This window comes from Thunnus albacares, chromosome 5 (assembly GCF_914725855.1).
Source record: "Thunnus albacares chromosome 5, fThuAlb1.1, whole genome shotgun sequence".
Lineage (NCBI taxonomy): Eukaryota > Metazoa > Chordata > Actinopteri > Scombriformes > Scombridae > Thunnus > Thunnus albacares.
Window position 1 is genome coordinate 2,031,203 of NC_058110.1, and position 22,749 is coordinate 2,053,951.

Sequence of the window (22,749 nt, forward strand, 5' to 3'; positions counted from 1 at the left end):
GCCATTTGTCTGCTCACAAACACACACACACACACACACACACATATGCATGCATGCACACAGCACTGTGTGTTCTTGCCTGGCAGGTGTCTTCACCTTCGAGTGCTCAGTCTGTTCTCCGACAAGCTCAACAAGTCAATACTTGCTCTTTATAATTCCAAACTTGGAGTGAATAAACACAGTTACTTATATGCTGAGCACAGGAGAAATTACTCCTCGCTATATCAAAGTGAATATTAGATGAGGTCATTTCAAGTCTAGTCAGCAAACCAGTTCATCTTGAAGTCAGAACTGCGCTTCAGCAAGACTGAGAACCAGAGTCTTGAATAATAAGATTAATTTGATCCTTTGCAGTGCAGCACTGCAATAGTTTCACTATAACTATGTAAAGTGTTTTTGCTATTTACTTCATGGAAGACAGAGGCCCTATTGTTCTCTGTGACTCCTCAGCCAAGGAGACGATGGTGGGATGAACTAGTTGCCAAAATTGGAGCTCTGCGTGTGTGTGTGTGTGTGTGTGTGTGTGTGTAACCCACAAACACACAGTCGAGGAATCTCACTCGAGTGAGCAGCCTCGGTGCTCACTGTATTTTTATCCTTTATGTTTGTCTGGGTGCAGAACTGCTCACACACACACACACAGGCAGAAGGAGAGCAGTAAGTGGCATTCTGACTTAGAAATTAGCATAGACAGGTGGTGAAATTCAGCTCTCCAGTCAAAATAAAAGCTTCCCAACTCTGCTCATAACAATTCAGCTTGTAGCAGATATAAAACCTGCTCAACCCTCGGAGAAGGAGGGGGAGGACTCTAGTGAGTTCTAGTGAAGTGTCCCAAGTTGTTTTTTTGTTTTTTTGCATAAACAGTAGAAGTACATGTTGTCTGACACCTGTTTGTTTCCCAGCATATGCGGCCGAGGCGACATGAGGTGAGCTACGCTGTCACTTCGTCTACAGGAAGGGCCCCTCCCTTTCCACCGCAACGGGCCCCTTAGCAAGACGTGCAGGGAGGCCAAAGTCAGGTCACAGGCAGGGTGCGGCTCTGTTCACCCTCCTGAGTGAAGAAAGAGCAAAGAAAACAGGTTGTTGGCCCTTTCATCTCGGCCTACTCTGGGGGGATGTTGGGTTAGGCAACCTGTTTAGCATCATACCGCTACAGACCGTTTGTCTCTGATAGTCATGCGGTCTTGACAGTGAGTCACATTGTGCGGTCAAAGCAAGAATGATTACTTGCTAAATGAAACGGCAACAGAGATAATTCTCAAGAATACCCGAGATTTACATTTACATTATTAACAATAACAACTCAACATCAGGTATCAGTGCGCTGTTAAACTGAAAGGATCAGATTTTTATTTTTTCAAAACCATTCTGAACCAGTTAAAGGTGCAGTGTGTAGAATTTAGTGGCATCTAGCGGAAAAGACTTGGCAGAAATGAAATATAATATTCATAAGTATGTTTTTATTAGTGTTTAATCACCTGAAAATAAGAATCAAAGTGTTTTCATTACGTTAGAACGAACCCCCCCTCCACTGAGGCCGCCATGTTGCACCACCATGTTTCTACAGTAGCCCAGAACGGACAAACCAGACGCTGGCTCCTTTAACTTAAAGCCATCTGTCCAGAGCTTTCAACCACATTTCACAGTCTTCCTCAGTGGATGGTCAGTCGTCATAAAGATTCTCCATTTTTCTAGAAATTAAAATTCTCCATGACGACCGACCGAACTGCATCCGTTGAGGCAGACGACCGGGAAATGTAACTGAAAGTTACAAAAAAAACGCTGACCTCAATTTAGGTTACTTAGATGTTTTTAGTGAAAAGGTCAACCCTCTGAAGCACTTTTCAAATGAATCACACATAACTCAGCCATTATGTTCTTTTATTGAGTCATAGAGTAACCAGGGATTGAAGTCATTGGTACTGTGTATCAGATATTGCTTCTTGGTGGCCAAACTGAAGTGTAGAACATACTTAGACAATGTCAGTGTATATTTTATAGGTACAGTATTGACTTTAAATTGACAGGTTTTCATTCTTGTGCCAATAATTTGGGTTTATGACATTTAGTTTGTTAAGATCATACTGTAAGCTCTGTACTCAGCGTCTGGGAGTTTCTGTTGAACTTCTTCTACTTGCTTTCTTTTTCTTGTGACTGGAATCTAGCTTGTTTGTAGAGGACATCCTGTAATCTATGACACAGGAAACGCACTCAGACAGATAGACGAATAGAAGTTGGTGGGGGGGGGGGGAGTGGCAGAAAATGAAACAGGGGTGGAGGGGGAGGTGAAAATGACAGATTGTGTCAAGAAAGAGATTGTGTGTTACCTCATAAAAGCCTGTCTGTCACAAGCAGCTGTATTTAAAGCTGCTAGGATTTGGTGGCCTTCTTCTTAAGCGACACTCCCGTTTTTTTTCTGTGTGGCGCTCACATTAAAACTTTCCCAACTTTCACCTCAGCTTTGAGTTTATTCCCCGAGATCAAGACTTCCTCACAGGCTCTTTATGGCTTCTTTCCATCAGAGTCCAACAAGAATAACCTTTCCTCTAAATGTGCTTACAAGCCAACCAACTAAATTGGACGTGTTTGACATAAATCTGCCTCTTAATCTCACTGACATGAAGTTTGATCAGTTGTACAAAACCTCTCCATGAACTCGCTCCTGACTGACTCATTTGTAGCCCAGTGTGACCTTTGGTTCCTCACTTTACTAGCTGTCTGAAATAACACTTGTGATTTCTTCAAATAGGTACAACAGAATAAAGAAGCCAGTGTGCCTCCAAAAAGCGCTGCTGATTTGGAACATTTCATGCATTCCTTTAGGTTTTTTTTTTTTGTTACAGCAGTGCTTCCTGGAAGTGGGACCACTAGGGGTCTTTGAGAACATTTCAGAATGTCCGCAGCACAGTGAAGAAATGTATTATTTAATTGCCTAAAGGTCAAGACAGTGAAAGTCAATTTTAAGCAGAGGTTTCACTTCTCCAGTTGTCTTTCTAGCAGTTATGTAAGTGTTCTTTAAACTACATCTATCCACTGATTCCTCCTCAGATGGGCTTCCTTGTGGAAATATCTCTTGAACTGGGAGTTTGTGGTCGAATTTATTTGAAGGTTCGTAGCATAAAAGACTCGGAGGTTCTAAACACGACTCGTCTAGAAATGAAGCTTTTTTCCAACGTAAAGGCTGCACATCAGTGGAGGCATAACCCGTTTTAAAAAGACTTATTTAGAGCCGCAAAAAATGGCTTCACCGAGGTAGAAACCTAAAGAAATCATTTATTCTACATTGTTCAAAAAAAGCTTTTAATGGTGTTTTGTCTCACTGTGTCAAACACCAGAGGCTTGCAGACAGAGGAAGTGCTCTGAAACTGCAAGGGTTTCAAAAGACACAGACAGTCTTCAACCGAGAAGACTGTTATCACCCCAACCATCCTGTCTCTCTCTCTCTCTTTCTCTCTCTCACACACACATACACCCACATCCACTCGCCCAGACACGTGCTCACACACGAGCCCCTGCATGGGGCCCCCCTATGGCAGCTGAGACGAGCCTGCCACTCTCACTATTTCCACATATGCTGCCCCATGACTTGAGGCTTTGTGAGTTTCCCGAGCAGGGGATATTCCTAGCTGCCATGTGTGAAGTAAGGGGCTGTAAATTAGCATCTGACAGATCCGGGCTTCAAAGGTCCAGTAGGCTAATGTCATGCCAAAATAATACTGTTTCTTTCAGAATTGCACTCAAACTAGCCCACAGAGCGATTCTTCACTGGAAGCATGAATGATAATAATAAAACGATATCTGACTTTTGATAGAAGGTCAGTGTCACCCCCACAGACACCAGTGTAATACTAGTGTGTGAGGTGTCATGTTCACAGTGTGAGGTGTTGGAGCTGAGTACATAGACAGTGCAGTCTGGGCATGTCTAACACACACCTCAGCTAATCGGAAAGCCTTATCTTAAAGGTGTGACATCCTGTCTATGCTGTGTAATCCACACCGTATCATAAAGGGGGTGAGCTGCAAAGTGCATGGATGTATGCACACACACGCTCACACACACACACACACACACATATACACATATTTTTGTGTCTTTGAAGTCAGCCCTGCCCTGTCATTTGCAACAGGCTGTAAGTCAGAGGCTTATCAGGAGAGTGCTCTCAACTTTCTAATAGAAGTGTCTCAGTCACCCATCGTTCAAGGTCTGAGTGTGTGTGTGTGTGTGTCTACTGGAGGAGGATTTCTCACATTTTCATGTCACACACCCTCAGCCGTGGACCTCCATTTGTTAATATTTACTCCAAGGGGCCCACACAGGAAGATTCCAATGGGATCATTTGTAAGTTTTGCAGTGGATCTCATCTGAAAACCAGCACTACAGACATCATCAAGCCTCTTTTTTTAAAATAGAAATTCCCACCATCGCTGTCTGTTTGCCTCACGTCTAGCAGGCCCACTGCTCAGTAATCTAGACTTGCAGATCCCCCCCCCCCCCCGAAGCCCCCACCGCTGAGTCCTGCGAGCTCGGCCAATTGTTGACCTCCCGACGCTTTCCTCCATCCAAGATTACCAAGGCCGGATCTCACCCTGACGGAGAGCCACGGCGTTGGCAGCCGGTAATCCACGAGACGAGGACTGGCACGTGGCGCTGAGACTTTGCCCAGAGGCAGCACAGTGTGTGTGTGTGTGTGTGTGTGTGTGTGTGTGTGTGTATGTGTGTAATCAGCCACTCTCTGGGCTGAACTGCAGGCACTAGCCTCTAGCCTCTAGCCCTGCTTTACTGCCCTGATATGTAGGACATATCTCTTCATCTCTCGATAACCCACAAACCTACCAACCACAGGCAGGAGTCCTCCGTGCTGTTGTAGTGATGATCCTGTCTTTTAACCAGCTAAAAACAATCTACAAACATCCAACAGGCTCTTTTATCCTTTATTTTACTTGCACTGTAGCCACATTAAGTTCTGCACTCTGTGAAGGCGATGATGAGAACAATGACAACAGACATTGGCTGTATCGCTTCGGTACAGACTGTCATGTTCATGACAAAAACAAGACACTTGGTTTCACTTTGGTGCCTGTATCTATATGCAAATACCTCCTCAGATGGGATTATTTGTAGAATAATAGCTCTTCAAACAAGGTCCTGATGTCTCGTCTCCTGTTTTTACCTCCTTTAAAATGAAACAACTAGAAATCCATAAATATCTTTTTCAGACTTCTTCAAAGGGACCAAAAAATGTGTTCACAGAAATAGTTTTCTCTTCTATTTTGAAACTTGTAGAGGTGTCCTATTAGACCAGGAGGAAAAGGACATTCTTGGTCATGTTGAAAAGTCATTGAAAGTCATGGAGTTGTACACAGGATGGGGGAGTGGGGGGGTGGGGGGGGGGGGGGTGGATGGAGGACAGCTGTCACGTCCTCAGTGGTATTTGTTCGTCTAGCCACGCTACTTTCCTGTGAGAGCAGCTCTGATTACACAGACATGTGGCATAGCATGACACACTGCCAACATGGTCTAGAGAGGCAGAGAGAGAGAGAAGGTATCTAACCCCATTACAAATGACCACCTGTTGACACCACGCAGGGGGCGGTGTGAGTGTGTGTCAGTGTGTGTGTGTGTGTGTGTGTGCGTTCTGTCCACTCCTGCACTGCAGAACACTGTAGATTCCTGAGGGAGATCCTCGCTGAGAGAAAATGAGAGCGAGAGAGCAGCACAAAGTGAAGCAGGGAGAGAGAGGTTGAACTGTATGAGTGAAGAGAAATATGTGACCTCTACTCCAACACATGACATGTAAACACAAAAACATACTACATGTATGATAAGTTGAGCCTGAACAGTGCTGAGTCGCTAACAGCACAGATGGTTTATTTTAAAGAATGTGTTTTTCTGACATGATCACTTAATTTAAATAATGTATAAATCTTAAAGATGTCAGAGTTTCAGTCCCTGGAGAGACAGTGTTTCAGTGTCTTAAATCCAGATAATACAGGTATGATATTTTTCTCAGTTTTGATTTCGTTGTTATCTATATTCTGCATTATGTGTCTATATGAGACCCATACTAAGTAGTACGTGTTGTGTAAAACGTGAAAACGTGTTGCATTTGATCTTTTGGAAAGCTGCACACACTGCTAAACAACAAAATGCATTGCACTCATTCTTTGTGTGTGTGTGTGTGTGTGTGTGTGTGTGTGTGTGTGTGTGTGTGTGTGTGTGTGTGTGTGTGTGTGTGTGTGTGTGTGTGGCAGCTAGTGACAGCCACAGCTTGGATAGGCTGAGGTCATAGCCACAAAGCCACCCTAACGGGGGAAAGAGAAACAAACCCCTACTTGTCTGTCTCTATGGGTGTATCTGTGTGTGACAGACAGATAGATAAACACATACACACACACACACACACATATACACACTGCACACTGCCCCAGTCACCTCTTGCCTCCTCTCTTGGCTGCCCATGAGCAAACACACCTAGCTATATTGGATCTCATGTGTGACACATTGCCATGGTCTGGACTCTGTGTGTGGGTGTGCACAGGCAACTTTGATAGTGTGGTAACCCTGAAGCAACTCACACACACACAAAGTCAACACCACATCTAAATTTAAACACACTCACACTTCCAGTTATCAGTAACCTCCGCTGGCACTCCCCTATCAGGCAGCCTTATACACACACACACAGTTATTAGAATGTCTGACACTGTTGGGTGCATTTTCAGTTCACTGACATTTTAGTGTTACAGTTCTTGCTCACTGCCAAGTGGGCAACCTGTGGTGCATTCACTTCACGGTGGAGAAATTGACTGATGTGTTTGCACATTTGAGCCCATCTGAAGTACTACTGATCTTTTCTTCTGATTGTGAAATACATTTAAAAAAGATGATTCCAACATCCTACCTGAGTGGAAATCAACTAGATTTAAACCTGCAAACTCAAAACAATGTCCTCCTTTTCTTGCAGGTGTCAGATCCCATCCCAATCAAAAAGTCCAAACATGAAGACTTCCCATCACAATCCCCGCTGGCTGACAAAGAGAAGCAGCACGACTGGCTACAGTCCCTGTCCAACTCCAATAAGGTAAGTGTTGCTAAGCTCAGGGAGGAGATGTTGATGATGATGATGATGCATGGTGCATGAGATGAGATGTCATGTAATATTATACAGAGGTTTCTGGATGAGGGTATCGCTTAAATTTAGATTTAGCAAGCCATACAAACGGGAGATGGGGGCGAGGGGGTGTAACTGTAGATTCAACGGATTGACTTACTGAGATGGAGTGAAGTTTGAGAGTGTATTGTAACAGAATATAACCACAGTGTAATGATGGATGGATGTGAAGATCGATATTCCCTAAAAAAAAAATCTCCCATGGAGGTAAAGTTACTAATATCTTAGCTGTATACTCAGAATACCTGCAACAATTTATCTTCACACTCACCCTGCTCAAGTCACACAACACTTTACTGGATGACAGACGTGCCTTTTAATCAATGGACCGGTCTAAACGAAAAGCAATCATGTACTGCAACCTGAAGCACATTGTAACGCTAATAAGTGAATATTTACAATCAGAAATAAATAATTGTAGTAGTATTGGATAACCGTAAATTTCTGTGCCACCTTTCTGGATTACACCACAGGTCAAAGAGCCCTGTCTTCCATCTAAACTGTCTAATATTAAAAGAAAAATATCAAGCAAACTTGATGTGGAAACACCCTACAGCATCTACGCTGGTTATCAGCCGTGGTGTAATTTCCTCAGAGACAAAAATAACCTCTTTTATGCTGAAATTCAACGATCAAGCACATCTAATTTCTCTAGCAATAGCAGTGTAAAAAAAAAGTGGCCAAACAAATATTTCATCACAAAGACAGTGACATCATGGTATTTATGTCTTAATACCTATATTAAGACATAAAGAAATACTCCTCTTAGAACAATAATGTGTGTCAGACATGGTTTTCCAGAAAAATGTATACAAGTGTAATTACCACATTAAAATCCTTAAAATGGCATCTACTCCTCTTTCCTCATTAAAAAGTCCAGAATCTATAAATATGTAAATATATGTTTCATCTCAGAAGATGTCTCCTGCTTCATGTTTCCACATCACACTTGTGAGAGTTGAATATTGGACCATGATTGTTTCTCAAAGGAAGGGGAAATGTTGTGAAACCATCTGAACCTCCAGTATCATAGCATCACTGGTTCCATATGCAGCCATAACTGCACATCTGTCTATATCTCTACTGAATGCATTTTCTTTACATCTTACGTTATTGCTCTTTTCTCAGGGGCTTAACTGCATCCAGCCCAGGCAGAGACCCTCAGCATTTAGACCTTGGTCCCCACACATCTCTGCTGGTGATAAGGAACCCTCCAGTCATCCCCTGGCCCTGCTGAGAGACAGGTGAGACCAGCACAGATCTAAATGGGAGACCCTCTTACCAACAGCACTTAACTGGCTTTGAAAGAAATGAACTTGAGACGGCGAAATATGTGGTTCTAAGAGAAGCTTTTACTGTGAGAGATGACAGCCATTTTGTTCAGCTAGATCTGATGAGCTCCCAGCATGCTCTCTCACTTGTCTGGGTGGGCTGGTGTCACAGGGGTCAAGTCTGACTGTACCACAGCCTCCCACACTCCACCATTCACACACATTTTGACACACACTCATACAGTGGGCACCCACTTGGCATGGTGCTACCAGTGCAGCCTGCGCCTTATCACAGTTGATCTGGCCCAGTTTCTCATAAAGTGGGAGGAAAGAGCTGCAGGCTCTTTATTTGAATGTTTCTTTCCCCTGTCAGCATAGGCTGCTTTCAAACTGAACCATACAATATGGTACTGGCTGTGTTTATGCAGCATTCAGTTCATAACCATGTTACTAAAGTAAGCTTTACTTAGGTTTATTGCGAGACACCCACCCATAAGTTAAGTCTGGCTTACGATATCTGGTTTCCTCCTAGTTTCTACAACTACAAGAGCCTGGAGAACGCTGTCGCCCCTAATGTTGCCCTCACACCGCTGCCCCTGGGAAAGGTGGGTCCCATGTCCCCATCGGTGCCCAGCACCTCCCACCCAAGTGGAGGTGAACCCCCAGGTGAGGGCGCCAACGCCAGCGCAAGGCCTCGCAAGAGAAGAGCCACAGGGGAGCTCCAGCTCCCAGCACCTGAGGGCCCCTGCCCTCCGTCCTCCACTGCCAGCAAGCCACTGCCACCACCACCTCAGGACGACAAAGACTCTGAGGTGGAGATTGAAGTGGAGAGCCGTGATGAATGTAAGCAAAGAACCCAATACCAGCAACCAGCTATGAATAGAATATGTGTTACGGGGCTAAACTGGTTCGCTAAAATTAGATTTGACAAGATCAACCAAATCTTGACAACTGAGAAGGAATCAGTTAATTTCCACTGCTGGAACCTCACCCTCTCTTGTGTCTCTGCTGTCTCCCAACAGTCACTTCGTCCTTGTCCTCCCTGTCGTCACCATCTTTCACCTCGTCCAGCAGCTCAGCTAAGGACCTGAGCTCGCCAGGTGCCCAAGGGCCAATCTGCACTGTCACGTCGGCTGAGGGCGCCACCCCCGCAGCCGCTCCCATCGCAACTCCCGTGACCCCTCCTGAGCTGGGGCTGGAGTCGGAGCTGGAGAGTCTGAGGCAGGCACTGGACAGTGGACTCGACTCCAAAGAGTCAAAGGAGAAGTTCCTGCACGAGATTGTTAAGATGAGAGTGAAGCAAGAGGAGAAGTTGGGATCGGCTCTGCAGGCCAAACGCAGCCTCCAGCAGGTAGGGTTCTTCTCATATCATTGTTAGACTAGTACCAAGTGTTGGTCATCTCAAAGACAAAGAGAACATTGGTATCAGTTTCAAGTATGTGCGTTAGTGAGTAATAGTGGTAGTAGTAGTGATTAGCCTAGCTTAGCACAATGACTGGAAGCAGAAGGGAACTGCTAGCCTAAAAATATACCTAACAACTCCAAACCCAACACACAGAGTTGTAGACTTTGAAACTTGCACTCATATCAAGTCACTAAACTGATCTTAACTTGACCCAAAACACTATTAATACAGTTTTTCACTTCCATGGTCATCATTCAGAAACCAGAAAGAGTCGCATCTTGACTTGCAATTTGTAAACTGACTCAGACTGATATCACTGGACAGCCGTCACGTAACCCTGGTGATCATGTGCCTCTTTTCTTATTCTAACAGATATGCTAGATACATATATATTTTGTATATGATTGCAATTTAGAGCTTGCACAATATAGAAGTGTATCACTATTGGCTGAGAGAATGGGATACCCCAACCCAAGGTGCCTCATACAAACCTTACAGGGTTGGTGTTGTGGATTAGGGTGATGGTGGATTAGGGTGATGGTGGGGCCTCCTGTGCTTTCAGATTACTCAATTATATCTCCTTTTCTTTCAGTTCAAGGCTATCTTTTTAACTTGTTACTCGGCTAAAGGAATATAATATATCTGTGCTAAAGCTAAGCTAGGGACTTCCTGCTACGTTTGAAAAAACTACTTTTACTTTGTGAGGAAACAATCTCACCGTCCTGAAACATCCTGTTGAAGTCTCACCTGTGCAACAGCAGGTTCTTCCCTTCATTCAGGATCAGACTATATACTGTCTTACATCTCCAGACATTACGGCATGAAAAGATGCTGCATTATTCATTAGTTTATATTCTGATTGGCTGGGGGTGAAGGTCAGGCCACACCTCCAGCCAATCAGAGTAGGTGCTCATTAATAATGCAGATTTTACTGAAATAGCTCTGGAAACAGCCTGCTGGAGGACACAGGGGAATCTGGGCTGTAAGCAAAGATGAATTTAGAGAAATCTAAACAAGCTTGCCTCTATGTTCTTGAAATCAGACTAGACAGAAACTTTTCAAAGTTGGCCCACTGAGAACATGACTGGAGTTTAGGCATCAAAATACAGAAGTGGAGATTAGATTAAAAGTCATTATCACTGTCCGCAAAGTTTAGCATGAGTTGGCAAGTGATAACAATGAGAGCGGATGTTGCTGCAAAGGGAAAGGCCAGACTTCCATTTTTATTTTTGGCTTTGGACTGAGAACAAGAAAATGCCGACGAAGGAGTCTGTGTGGGCGAGCAACACAAAAAAATGCATCCCGAGCAAAGGAGAGATTCCAGTGCAACAGCATTCCACTTTCACTTTCCATCAGTGTTGAGAGGAGCTGTGTAGAGGAAACACAAACACAACCAACAACTGCAAAGCTAAAAGTACAGTGGTCTTACTTTAAAACAACCCACTGATGAGTTGAACTTAACCCCGACCCCAATGCTGTTGAAGGAGTTCTTATGTAAAGCCTCTGTAGAGTAAAGGGTGTGATGGGGATCGTTCCTTTTCACTCTTTTTGTAGGAACCAACAAAGCTTGATGACAGACATGTTTGTCCCAACTGCTAGTTTCCCATGAGAAGGCTATGGGCGTGTTTCCACTGCACACACACACACACACTCTTGCACTCTTTCAGTGATTCAGAGGAAGGAAACCTAACTTCTGTCAGCTCACACATTGCCCTAACCCCTGACTTGGCTGGATGTAAACACTGGCATGGACACTTCAGCTTACTTTAATAAGTCACTGTTGTTGGGTGTCAACAGCTCAGAAACAGAGTAAAACAGTCATGTGACAGCGTCGTCCACTGGCTTTCACAGCGTTTGCACAAGTGTCGCTGAGTTTTCTTAGTGACAGAAACAGTCATTAATTACATAAATATAAACCTACGATGGACAGTCACTCTCTTTTGATGCCGACTTCTACAATCCTCTCTTCCCAGGAGCTGGAGTTCTTGCGGGTTGCCAAGAAGGAAAAGCTGCGAGAGGCGACCGAGGCCAAGCGTAACCTAAGGAAGGAAATTGAACGCCTGCGAGCAGAGAGCGAGAAGAAGATGAAGGAAGCCAATGAGTCGCGGATCCGCCTGAAGCGGGAGCTGGAGCAGGCCCGGCAGCTGAGGGTCTGCGATAAAGGCTGTGAGGCCGGACGTCTTCGCGCAAAATACTCGGCACAGGTCAGTCAGACACCATAGCTGTTGGAGTGAGGTTTCAAGAACTTGTCGATCTGTCAGTTTGTCACGCTTTGGCATTAAAATCTTTTAAAATAGAAAGTTTAATGATCGCTTGATGATACATCAGAGAAACATAAGGCGTGTAGAAATGAAGTAGACAGACACTAACAGTCCTATGGTTGAAAAGTCTAGACGATTATGTCAACACCCTCAGAGTAATTGCAGTGTTTCACTGTCTCAAGCACTCTCAAGGTCAGCAGAGGAGAAGGCAAGAAAAAACCCCACATTTCCTCGTCCCCAGTCAAAAATAAATGGGTGTAGCCTAAAGTGCACAGACGTATGATAAGTCCCCCTCTGAAAGGAAACAGGAAGAGACGTTGACTTCCCTCAGGCATCATGGGAAATGCAGATTAGACAAAACAAGAGGGAGGTTATGCTCTCCAGCTGTGTCTGCCTCCCTGCAGTGACTGCAGCTGTCTTTGGAAGGCTGTTGTTAAGAGAAGACGTTTTAGACGTTCATTTTGCTTCGCTGCAGTTTTCAGAAGCTTTCAGAAATATCTTCGCTCTAAAAGATTGATTTTTTTCTTAGAGAAAAGGCCAGTTGTTTCCAGACGTCAGCTTAAAACAAACAGTATGTATGAAAGAAGTCGTACTGACATGATTAAAGTAAAATGAGTAGAAATTAGAAGGCTGATCTGCCAGCGCAGCGAGACAGTTTGACTGGAAATATTCTGATTGATGAAGTCTTGTCCGTATAAACTTAAACAATAGTTTAATGATCATTTTCACGTCACACGGTCCCGTTCCAATTTTTCAGGAAGGAAGAAAGTGAACACAAACTCACACTAAGTTTTATCCTGGAATCAGTTTCCACATGGATCGATGGTGCAGAATGTGATCATTTATTTGTCAAATTTGGAAATTCACTTACAGAAATGGTAAAATGTATACATACATCTCGTTTCACAGGTTAGATAGTGGTTTTAAGCCTACATGGTTTGGAAACAAAACCAAGAAACTTTAGCAATGCAGGAACAAAGAATGAAACTCTGTAGAAACACTCCGACCACATCGACACTTCACCGCTGTAAGAATGATTTCATGGATCGTCTGAATGCAGCAGCAGGAATTAGTTGGTTTTTTTGTGACTGGATAGCATTTGTGAAAATGTGAAAATGATGGGTAGTCTGTCTGGAAAGTCTTCAACACCATGCAGAGTTCTGGTCATGTGGGACAGACGAGCGTGTGAACAGGCATATGCATGAAATATTTCAATAAGCAGTCTGTAAATGACCAAACTGTTAATAATAGAGTCAATAGTTCATCACTGCTCTCCATACAGTCAGATGTAGTCAAATCTGTTCTGCTGCATGATTTCAGCTGTTTCCTGCCATGTGTTTTCCAGATCGAGGATCTCCAGATGAAGCTGCAACATGCAGAGGCCGACCGTGAGCAGCTCCGAGCCGACCTGCTGCAGGAGCGGGAGGCCCGGGAGCACCTGGAGAGAGTTGTGAAGGAGCTGCAGCAGCAACTTTGGCCCAAATCCAACAGCGACAAGGAGGGGACACCCAAGGACACGCCAGCTGACAACTAATCTGGCAGCCGACCTCTCCGCCCAACCATTCCCCCCTCCCACCACCCCCGTCGCCATGACCCCCCCCGTCATCTTCTGCCCAACTCAGACCATAAACTCATCCAGGCATCCTGGGCCGGCCACAGCGCACCACTGTCCATCACCTTCACCCGCCAGAAAGACAAATAAGACTCTCATCCTCAGACCAGAGACGGAGAGAAGAAATCCAGGAGCTACGTCCTCATCATACCCATGAGAAGTCCAGTGAGTGGTTTCCTCGGAGAAAGCCTGGAGATGGCTGCAACGAGGAAACATGTTACTAAATCAAGCTCTGACTAGCACCTTCCAAACTCCAAGAACTAAAAACTGGATCACAAGAATGAAAGAAAAACAGATGTATAGCACAAAGAGTGTTTGTACCTGCGTTTTCTCTGAGAAGAAAATGAGGCTGGACTTCTGGACAGACATCTGTGATAAAAAAAAATGCTTAAAAAAACGATCATATTATATTATACAGTTATACAGCTGTTGAGAGATGTTATAGTGGTGCATCCATGAGGGCCAGGCTCACACTTAACCCACAGTTCCCCCCCGAAGAAGTCTCCACCACCGTCCCTCACCATGACCAAGATGGAGGATTTGAAGACATTATAAGCTATTTAAGAGACTACATAGCGATATGTAAAGAAAAAAAAAAAAAGAGTTTCTTTGTTCCTCTGTGCTATTGTAGTTTGAAAAATTTAAAAAGATACAATTGAATCAGAAGATGAACAAAACAAGCAAATGAACTTTCCACAGTGCCACCATTGGTTTTGTCGGTTTTGCGGGGAAGCCAGCACACAGTCCACTGAGTGGAAAAGCATCACGTTCAAAATTCAAGCGCCCCTGTTTTGTCCTCACCTCGTTTTCGTAAAATCATTTATTTCTAATTTCTGAAAGCGGAGGGTAAGCTTGTATTCAAACTGATATTTTTCTCTCTTTGGATCAAATCTTGGATTGGGAATTTGGAGGAAAAAAAAAACATGCTGTGTTCAAGGCACCTTTTTTTTTTATTTTTTATTTTTTTTAGTGAGCACTTGTTTTCGGATGATCAATAACAATATCCAACAGTCTCCGTCACAATGTTGCTCACACTACACATACACACTGGTTGCCATATGTGTTTTTTAAGCATTTGGGTCAAAACCCTGAAGTGTTTATCTTCTAAAGGTAAAATACTCCAGATGTGAGTGTGGCCTCGCCAGCATGGTTTTTACTCCAACTGACATCATCATCTATAATTTTATGGCTGTATGGGGCACCCATGGCAAGAACCACAAAAATGTTCATTTTAATTAAATTAAGGTATGTAAATATAAATATATGTTGTTGTTTTTTTTTTTTTTTTACTTTACAATAATGACTCGCACTTTGTCGTAACAAAATACTGTTATTACTGCATTGTACTCCCACTATTGTCCTCAATCTTACTTTGAAAAACATCATCTTATACATGAATGCTACCATATAATTCCAGTAAGTATTTTGTTGATTATATGCATCTCGAATAAATACTGTTGTTCTGTTTTCTTAAGGCAAAGTATTGTAAATAAACAGAAAGAAAAAAGGCTCTACCTGTTGCTTGCTGATGCAGTCTGGGATTGTTGGAAACATTTTTGGGCAACGGATTCTCCCCTTTTTGTAATATAATCGACACAAAATGTCACACAAACACAAGGTTGAGTTGTAACGAGTATGACAAAACTTCTTCATAAGTCAGTAAATTGTCATAGGAGCCTGAACAAACAGTCACGTCTTTGCAAGGATAAAATCTGATTTTATTCTGAAAGGCAGATGCCAGGAATCTGCCGTCACACAGTGGGTACAATGCAATCAGAATGTACATGGTGTTAATGCAAGTTTTCCTTTGGTTGTTGATGTTGTTTTAAACGTGGAGATATTTTATTGCTTGTCTGTTATGTTCACTTTTTTCAATAGAAAACTCATATTTTCTTTATGCATGAAATTTGAGAAAGTTTGCCATTCATATAGTCAGTTATTGGGCATTGATACTGTACATGTAAGGGTTTTATTGTGTTATGCAATATAAAGCAATTTGTCTTATTTAGAAGAGGAAAAAGTAAGTAAAAAAGCAACAAACCGTATATTGTTCTTAAGAAAAAACTTCACACTTGCAAAAAACAAGACATCAAAAAAAAAAAAAAGAAGAAAAAAAAAAAATTCAAATGCAATGCTGGACAACCTCAAGTGCCTGGATGTGGGCGAAAGGTTTCCAGAGTAGGAAAACTGATGATGAAGCTGTTGGGGCGGGGCCTCCCATCAACTTCCTGATTGCAGGTTTCAAATTAAAAGCCCCCTCCCTTGCTCAGCAGCTCTTTCTATCAGTATTCCTTTAAACCAACCAGTTTACAAACTGTTTTCTTTTTCAACGCAGAGAACAATTGAACAAATGCTAGACGCTTAAGGCTTTTTTTTTTTTTCTGAATGAATGCTTTTTTTTTTCTTCATTTGAAATCAATGATATGCATGTTCAAACAATTTTTATAGAAGATCTTGAAAAGCCACTTGCTTCGGTGAATTGTTACTTTGGGTTGTATATAAAGACTTAACTGTTTAATCCCAGTCTGTTGATTTGTCCCGAGGCGGGCATGTCGAGGATAATAAAGAGGGCATTATGTTAAAAGCCCGTTTCTTATCCAACATTACTAATGTTGCTCAGAGAAAGACACTGTGTCTGCAACTTTGGCAGACCTAAAATTGGTACATTTTGTAGTTGTTTTTACACTCAAAAGAGTTAATAGCCTATGTGTAGTTTACTTTACTCATGGTTTTCTACAAAAGAAGGGAGACAATAACGACATTGGCTCTTCACTCTCCCTTGCAAAAAGAAAAAAGCAATTTAATGTCTTGTTTTCTAAAGGAGAATCATTTTGCTAAATAATGGACAGTAAAGCAGCAATAACAGTCCATATTAATAGACAAATACTAGCCAGTGTGAAGATTTGAATAAGAATTTACAAATGTAAATATTTTTTTCATTTACAATATTGTATAATATATGTACATGGTGTTTCCTTTTTCAAAAAGAAATCTTTTCTTACAATAGCTGTCTTGTTTTTTTCGTTTGTTTTGTTTTTTTTTTGAATTTGTGTTTTAACTAAGATGTTTCAAAAACAGTTAATGCAGTGCGTAAGAGAATATTCCCTACATAAACATGTTAATCCAATTCTTTTCTTTTTTTACTGTAGAGTCTTTATATTGAATGACTTTTTTCACCAGTTCATATATATTTTTAACAGTATGTTCAGTATCAGATAGCAGACCTGCAGTATGGGTCACACACACATGACTACGCCACCTTGCAGATTGTTTTCCCCCCTTCATCCTCATGTATCTTTTTAGCCCTGTGCTGCTGCTAATACTATATAAACCTTACAATTCTAGAAATATTTTTATGTAAGAGGTAACTGTAAGCTTTCCCATTTATTAATGCCACATATACAGTATGAAAAAAAGAGCTTGGCTTATTCATCTATCTCCCTTGTTTCCCTCATTTTTCACGCCTTTTTCTGCATCCCTCCTCCAACAACACCCTTCCTCTTCTCTCACGACACGGACTATATTGTAAAGTAAAGGACTTTATGAGATTATGTTTGAAAATAGCTATGCTTATATACTACAGTGACTGAATGTACAGTGTATAGATGCATTACCAGAAATAAAGTTGTTTGTCCAGATTGAATGACCCAGTTTCTTATTTTTGCTGCCTGTTTGGTGAACAACATAAACCCTAATTATCTTTCAAATACTGCAGACAATGTGCTTTTTTCGTTCTAATTCAGCTCCCCCATGAATTCAGTTTGGTAAACATCAGTTCAGCTAAAATATTTGTTGTCGAAAAAGGGGATCTTGTCAGAGACACACACATCATCTACAACACTGGTTCCCCCCCCAAGGGGTCGTCAGATTAATCTCATGGGTCATAATACAGAGATAAATATGTTGTACTGTATTTCTGCTATAAATCATCCTCTAAGGACCATGAAACCATTGGTGGAACAAGTACTCAGATCTGTTACTAAAGTAAAATTACCAATAATGTAAAAATACTCCAGTGGAACTAGTTTGAACTACTTTATATACAGTTAGCTAGTTTAGTCCAGTGGTCCAGTGAACCGAGGGGTCGGGCCCCTCCAAGAGGTCACCAGATAAATCTGAAGGGTGAGATGATTAATGGGAGAGGAAAGAAGAAAATACAAAGTTCTGATACACACATTTATATTAGTTTTTTCCCTGATCTTTGTTTTTTTGTGAAATACTGGTTCTTTTCTATAGTTACTGAAATGAAACCATGTGAGACGGTTAGAGGAGAAATGAGAGGAACTGCTGACAACTCAGAGGCATCTGAAACATGACAGGCAGCACACTGATCTCATGAGCCAATGAGACTGGGCACCACTGGTTTAGTCTATAATAATACATAAATGTAATTAGTTACATTCCATCACTGTGTGAAAGGTATTCAAACATCATGGTAACCTGGCCATGAAATGTAGCATAGCTCTATTACCATGGACATACTGTATCTTGCCATGCTGCTAGTGGGGCAAAAGTATGGGATCAGATTTCTGTCAATATAATAAAACAAAACTTCTTAAATATCAAACAAAAATAAGAATTTGAGAGAGAATAAAAAGATAAAAAATGTTACCTCAAACTTCTGAAACTTGCAAACAAATTATCTGCGTAATTGTGTAAACTATCGGTCTTTTACTTTCTGATAATATGTCCTTTTGTTTACAGTTCCCTCTGCTTCTTTCTCACTGATCAGGCTTTTGCCATCACTGTTGGCTTTGCAGTTACGCTGTCAGCTCTCTCGTTTACGCTGCCTGACTTTTTGTTTGCAGTTCTGATAAAGCGGCTAGCTTCTGGTCTGAAAAATGAAGCCAATGCGGGAGTACCTTAAACCTGCATTCTTTCTAATGGCCAACAGGGGGCGACTCCACTGGCTGCAAAAAGAAGTCCGGTTGTGTGGAAGTCTATGAGAAAATGACCCTACTTCTCACTTGATTTATTACCTCAGTAAAGTTTCAAGTCTTCTTCAATGCAACATGGTGTTCATTTGGTAAATTATGGCCCCATTTAGAATAAAATAGACGATAAAGCAGTGTATGCTTTAGGGCGGGGCTATGTTGTGATTGACAAGTTGCTACCACGGCGCCAACATTGGTTAGGTAACGTGAACATGACATAACCCATGGAATCACAGAGTATAGGTGTAGCTGCCACCATTTCACAGTGTGTTTTCAGTTCCTGAAAGTTAACTGTAACATTTTAGTTGCCTAACAAAGTCTTATTCAGCGTTTGGTTGTGACCAAACCCTCTGACCCTCTAAGCAGTCAGCTGTTAAGTGTTTCCGGCATGTACATTTTGTTTAATGGTTTTGGGCCTATTTCTCGCTAGCGAAAATTGATGATAGTTTACCATAGACTGTAAATGCACCATGCTAACCAAGCTAGCAGCTAGCGCTAGGGTCAGTTTCACCCTCTCATCCAAATATGGCCACTTCTGGCTTCAAAAATCAAAGATGGCGACGGTCAAATCTAAGATGGCGATGGTCCACAAACCAATGGGTGACGTCACGGTGGCTACGTCCATATTTTTTACAGTCTATGGTTCTGATACAAACCCCTTGCCTGGGCAGGTTTTTCAGGCGTGTGTCCCCATTGGCTTTATATTTCATTGGTTTTTGAGTGACAGCTCAGCGCCCCTGACGTTGTTCAGTTGACGGACACGGAGACCCTAAACAGTAGCACTGGGCCTTCACTACCCATTATACTTTACTGGATTCCTACAAGATTCATTAAGTGTAAGTAATGATCATATATGTTGTTGGTGCTGTATTAGACGTTTTGTTGATTTAGAAGTAAAGCTATGCTTTGCTGCGTCAACAGGCACACACATAAACGGACGTTTGTGCCTGACTGTAGCGGCTTGTTCCAGTTCTGGTTCTGTAAGTGCATGTGATGGTAGCTTATTAAAAAGCACACTAATTTGCCATGGGAATCAGAGAAAGAAATTCATAAGGTTTCTTCAGTGTCTTCCCCTTTTGAGTGGTGAAATGTTTCTTGTCTTTGAAGATGGTGCAGCCAGGTAGCCTAAATTTTTTTTATTCCATCATTTTCCTAGAGATGATAGCTGGCAAAGAAACTCAGCTGTTTGAGGGAGAGGACGGCATGGGAAAAATGCCAAAATACTCATAAATGACCTTGACGATGGCCTGTTCTGGTGCGTTTCTGACATTAACAGTATTCTTCAGTTGCATGGTTCTGTATACACACATACTTGTAATGTAGTCATACAAGACGCATTGTCTGTTTTTGCTCATTACTTTATTCACTGTCATTCCACAGTTGTTGGGGGAAATATTTGCTGTAAGCCGTGTGCAAGGTGGCCCAGTACCAAAGTTTTTACAAGAATGGTGCTGCAGTTTCCCTTTGACTGGAAATCTAGAAAACATTACCAGAGATAATGTACATGACCTGATCATTATTGATCAAGACGGTGTTATTATATCCTCAAAATGATGGTCTCAGGGACATTATGGATTCACTGCATTTGGCACTGCAGATCCTGGCTGTGAATGCGATCACTTGAATACCATTTATTTGAATCTTTTCAAAGTCACTGTGCACATTAATTATACAGAGAAGAAGAATCCTTTGCCAAACTGTTGTCAGTTACCCTGCTGTTAATACAATAATAATACAATTTTATTTGTATTATGCTTTTCAAGGAACTCAAAGACACTTCACAAAAATAAGAAATTCCATAACAAAACAATAATAATAGAATAAAATATGGAAACAATAACTAAAACAGAAATAGCAGTGGCAAAATAGTAGAGGAAAAGGGTTAAATTCTGCTGTTATTCATTGACAGCATATATAGTTTTGACATTTTATTTAAGATGTCATTTTAATGTGGTGGGACTTAGTCTTTAATTTTCTTCTTAATTGTTCTTAATTTGATTGTGATATATTGTTTAACATAACTTAGAGAGCAAGTTCAGCTCATTTATTTTTAGCTCCTGGGCAGGCTGGGTCAAGGGATCACCGTGTCGGTCGGTCAGTCTGCCTGTCTGTCCAATACTTAGCTCCAAGGAGACATCAAATCTATTGCCATGAAATTTGGTGATCTCATGACCTCTCATGAAGTACCGCTCTCGACCAAAATCTCAGCTTTGCACACAAGATATTATGCAGTGTATTTAACTGGTATATTTGGTGAACACATTCATAAGAAAATTTCTCCTAATTGTGGTGACCTCATGACCTTTCCTCTAGTGCCACCCTCAGGCGAAACATTTATTTATTTATTTGCCTTTAGTTTCTCAAGGGAAACAAACTGAGAGCAATGCTCTCATTTACAATGGCGTCCTGCCAATACACAACCAAATAAGTCATACAACAAAAAATGTAAAAAGTGTAAAATCAACAATCTCATACCAAGCATAAATATAACATAAACACAGGATGAATATAAAATACAAAAAAATGACAGTAATAAATGGTAGTTTATTTAGGATGGCTTTATGAATAAAAACAAAACAGTGTTGTTCCCTTTGATTGGTAAGTGATGTCCAGCCCACTGTTTCATAGAGGATACAATGATGGGTTCTACAACTGTCACCTGTAATAAATCTAAGAGAATTGTGATACACAGCATCAAGGGGTTTGAGGGTATGGACAGTGGCATGCATGCACATTACATCTTCATAGTCAAGCATTGATAAAAATGTTGCCTGTATAGCCTACTGCTGAAAGAGAGGCACTGTTTATTTCTACAAACAAAACATAATTTGAACTTAAGCTTTTTAGTTCCTCGACATGAGTTTTAAATGATCATTTTTCATGGAACCAGATACCCAGGTACTTATAAAATGGGACTTTTTTAAAAAATTTGTGCCCCAGATATTGTACTAATGGTAATACTTAGTGGATTTTTCATGTGAGATCTGGTGAAGAGCATGTAATTACTAGGGGTGGGAATTTTTGGGAATCTCATGATTTGATTCATTTCGGATTTGTTGGTGTCCAAATCGATTCAGAATCAGTTCTTGATTGAATTAATAAAAAAGGCAGGGGACTATGTTCAGTCTCTTCCTCCAGTATACTGCGTGTCAAACCATTCGCTGGTGTCCTTAGTCCACTGAAACACAATATGAAATAGAACTGGCAGATAAGATAAATGGTCCACAGCCTTTTTATTTTAAAATTAATGAATTAAATAATGTGAAAGCATCTTACAGTCTCCTGCCTGTATCAGAATAACAATTTGAATTGCCAAAAAAATCAGCCTTTAAATTAGACAAATCTTTGTCAATAGAGGGTGCCGATGAGTACATTACTGTGTCATCAGCATAATAATGAATAGAGCTGTTACTAACAAATGAGCCCAGGTCATTTATGTACAATGTGAACAGAATAGGACCCAGTATTGAGACCTGTGGCATCCCTTTTGTAACTTCAAGGAAATCAGATTGATGACTTGATGATCAAAAACCATTTGATCTAAGTCTGTCCACAATAAGAGCATGATCTACTGTGTTATATGCTTTTGACAAATCAATGAACAAGGCAATACAACACTCCTTCTTATTCAGAAGGCAGATCATTTACTACCTTAAACATGACAGTTTGGATCAGTTGTGTCACCGCCTTTATGCAGAGGCAGTTCATGTGTTGCTTTCCACACTTTAGGAATATTCTCAGATATAAATGTTAGATTAAAAATATGAATCAAAGGATAAGCTATAGTAGGTGCAGCCAATAATAAGAGTCTTGTATTCAAAAGGTCTGGGGAAAATCTTTCCCCAGAACAGTATTTTTATTGCAACTGAGCCCATTTTCGATTGAGGCAATTGTAGATAGATTTGGATTTTCAAACAGGTGACCAGAAGAAATAAAATGACTATTAAAAATATTACAGATTGTTCTTTCTCTGAGACAAGGACAGAATCTAGAGAAAGATGTTTGGGTAGGGAGTAAGCATGACCATGATTTAGCGACTTAATTGTTTTCCAGAATTTTGCAGGATTACCACTACAATCAGGCAGGGTATCAAC

At 41.4% G+C, this 22,749-nt stretch overlaps 1 protein-coding gene across 1 annotated transcript in view; it reads left to right on the forward strand.

Moving 5' to 3' along the window:
* skia (v-ski avian sarcoma viral oncogene homolog a) overlaps positions 1-17,359 on the forward strand; it is a 79,767-nt gene extending 62,408 nt beyond the window's left edge. Inside the window, exons 2-7 of the mRNA XM_044351278.1 lie at positions 6,966-7,082; positions 8,301-8,416; positions 8,976-9,286; positions 9,466-9,794; positions 11,822-12,052; positions 13,455-17,359. Of these exons, the coding sequence (XP_044207213.1) occupies positions 6,966-7,082; positions 8,301-8,416; positions 8,976-9,286; positions 9,466-9,794; positions 11,822-12,052; positions 13,455-13,643 (1,293 nt within the window). The 3' untranslated portion in view covers positions 13,644-17,359. The remainder of the gene's footprint in view (positions 1-6,965; positions 7,083-8,300; positions 8,417-8,975; positions 9,287-9,465; positions 9,795-11,821; positions 12,053-13,454) is intronic.
* The last annotated feature ends 5,390 nt before the right edge of the window (positions 17,360-22,749 follow it).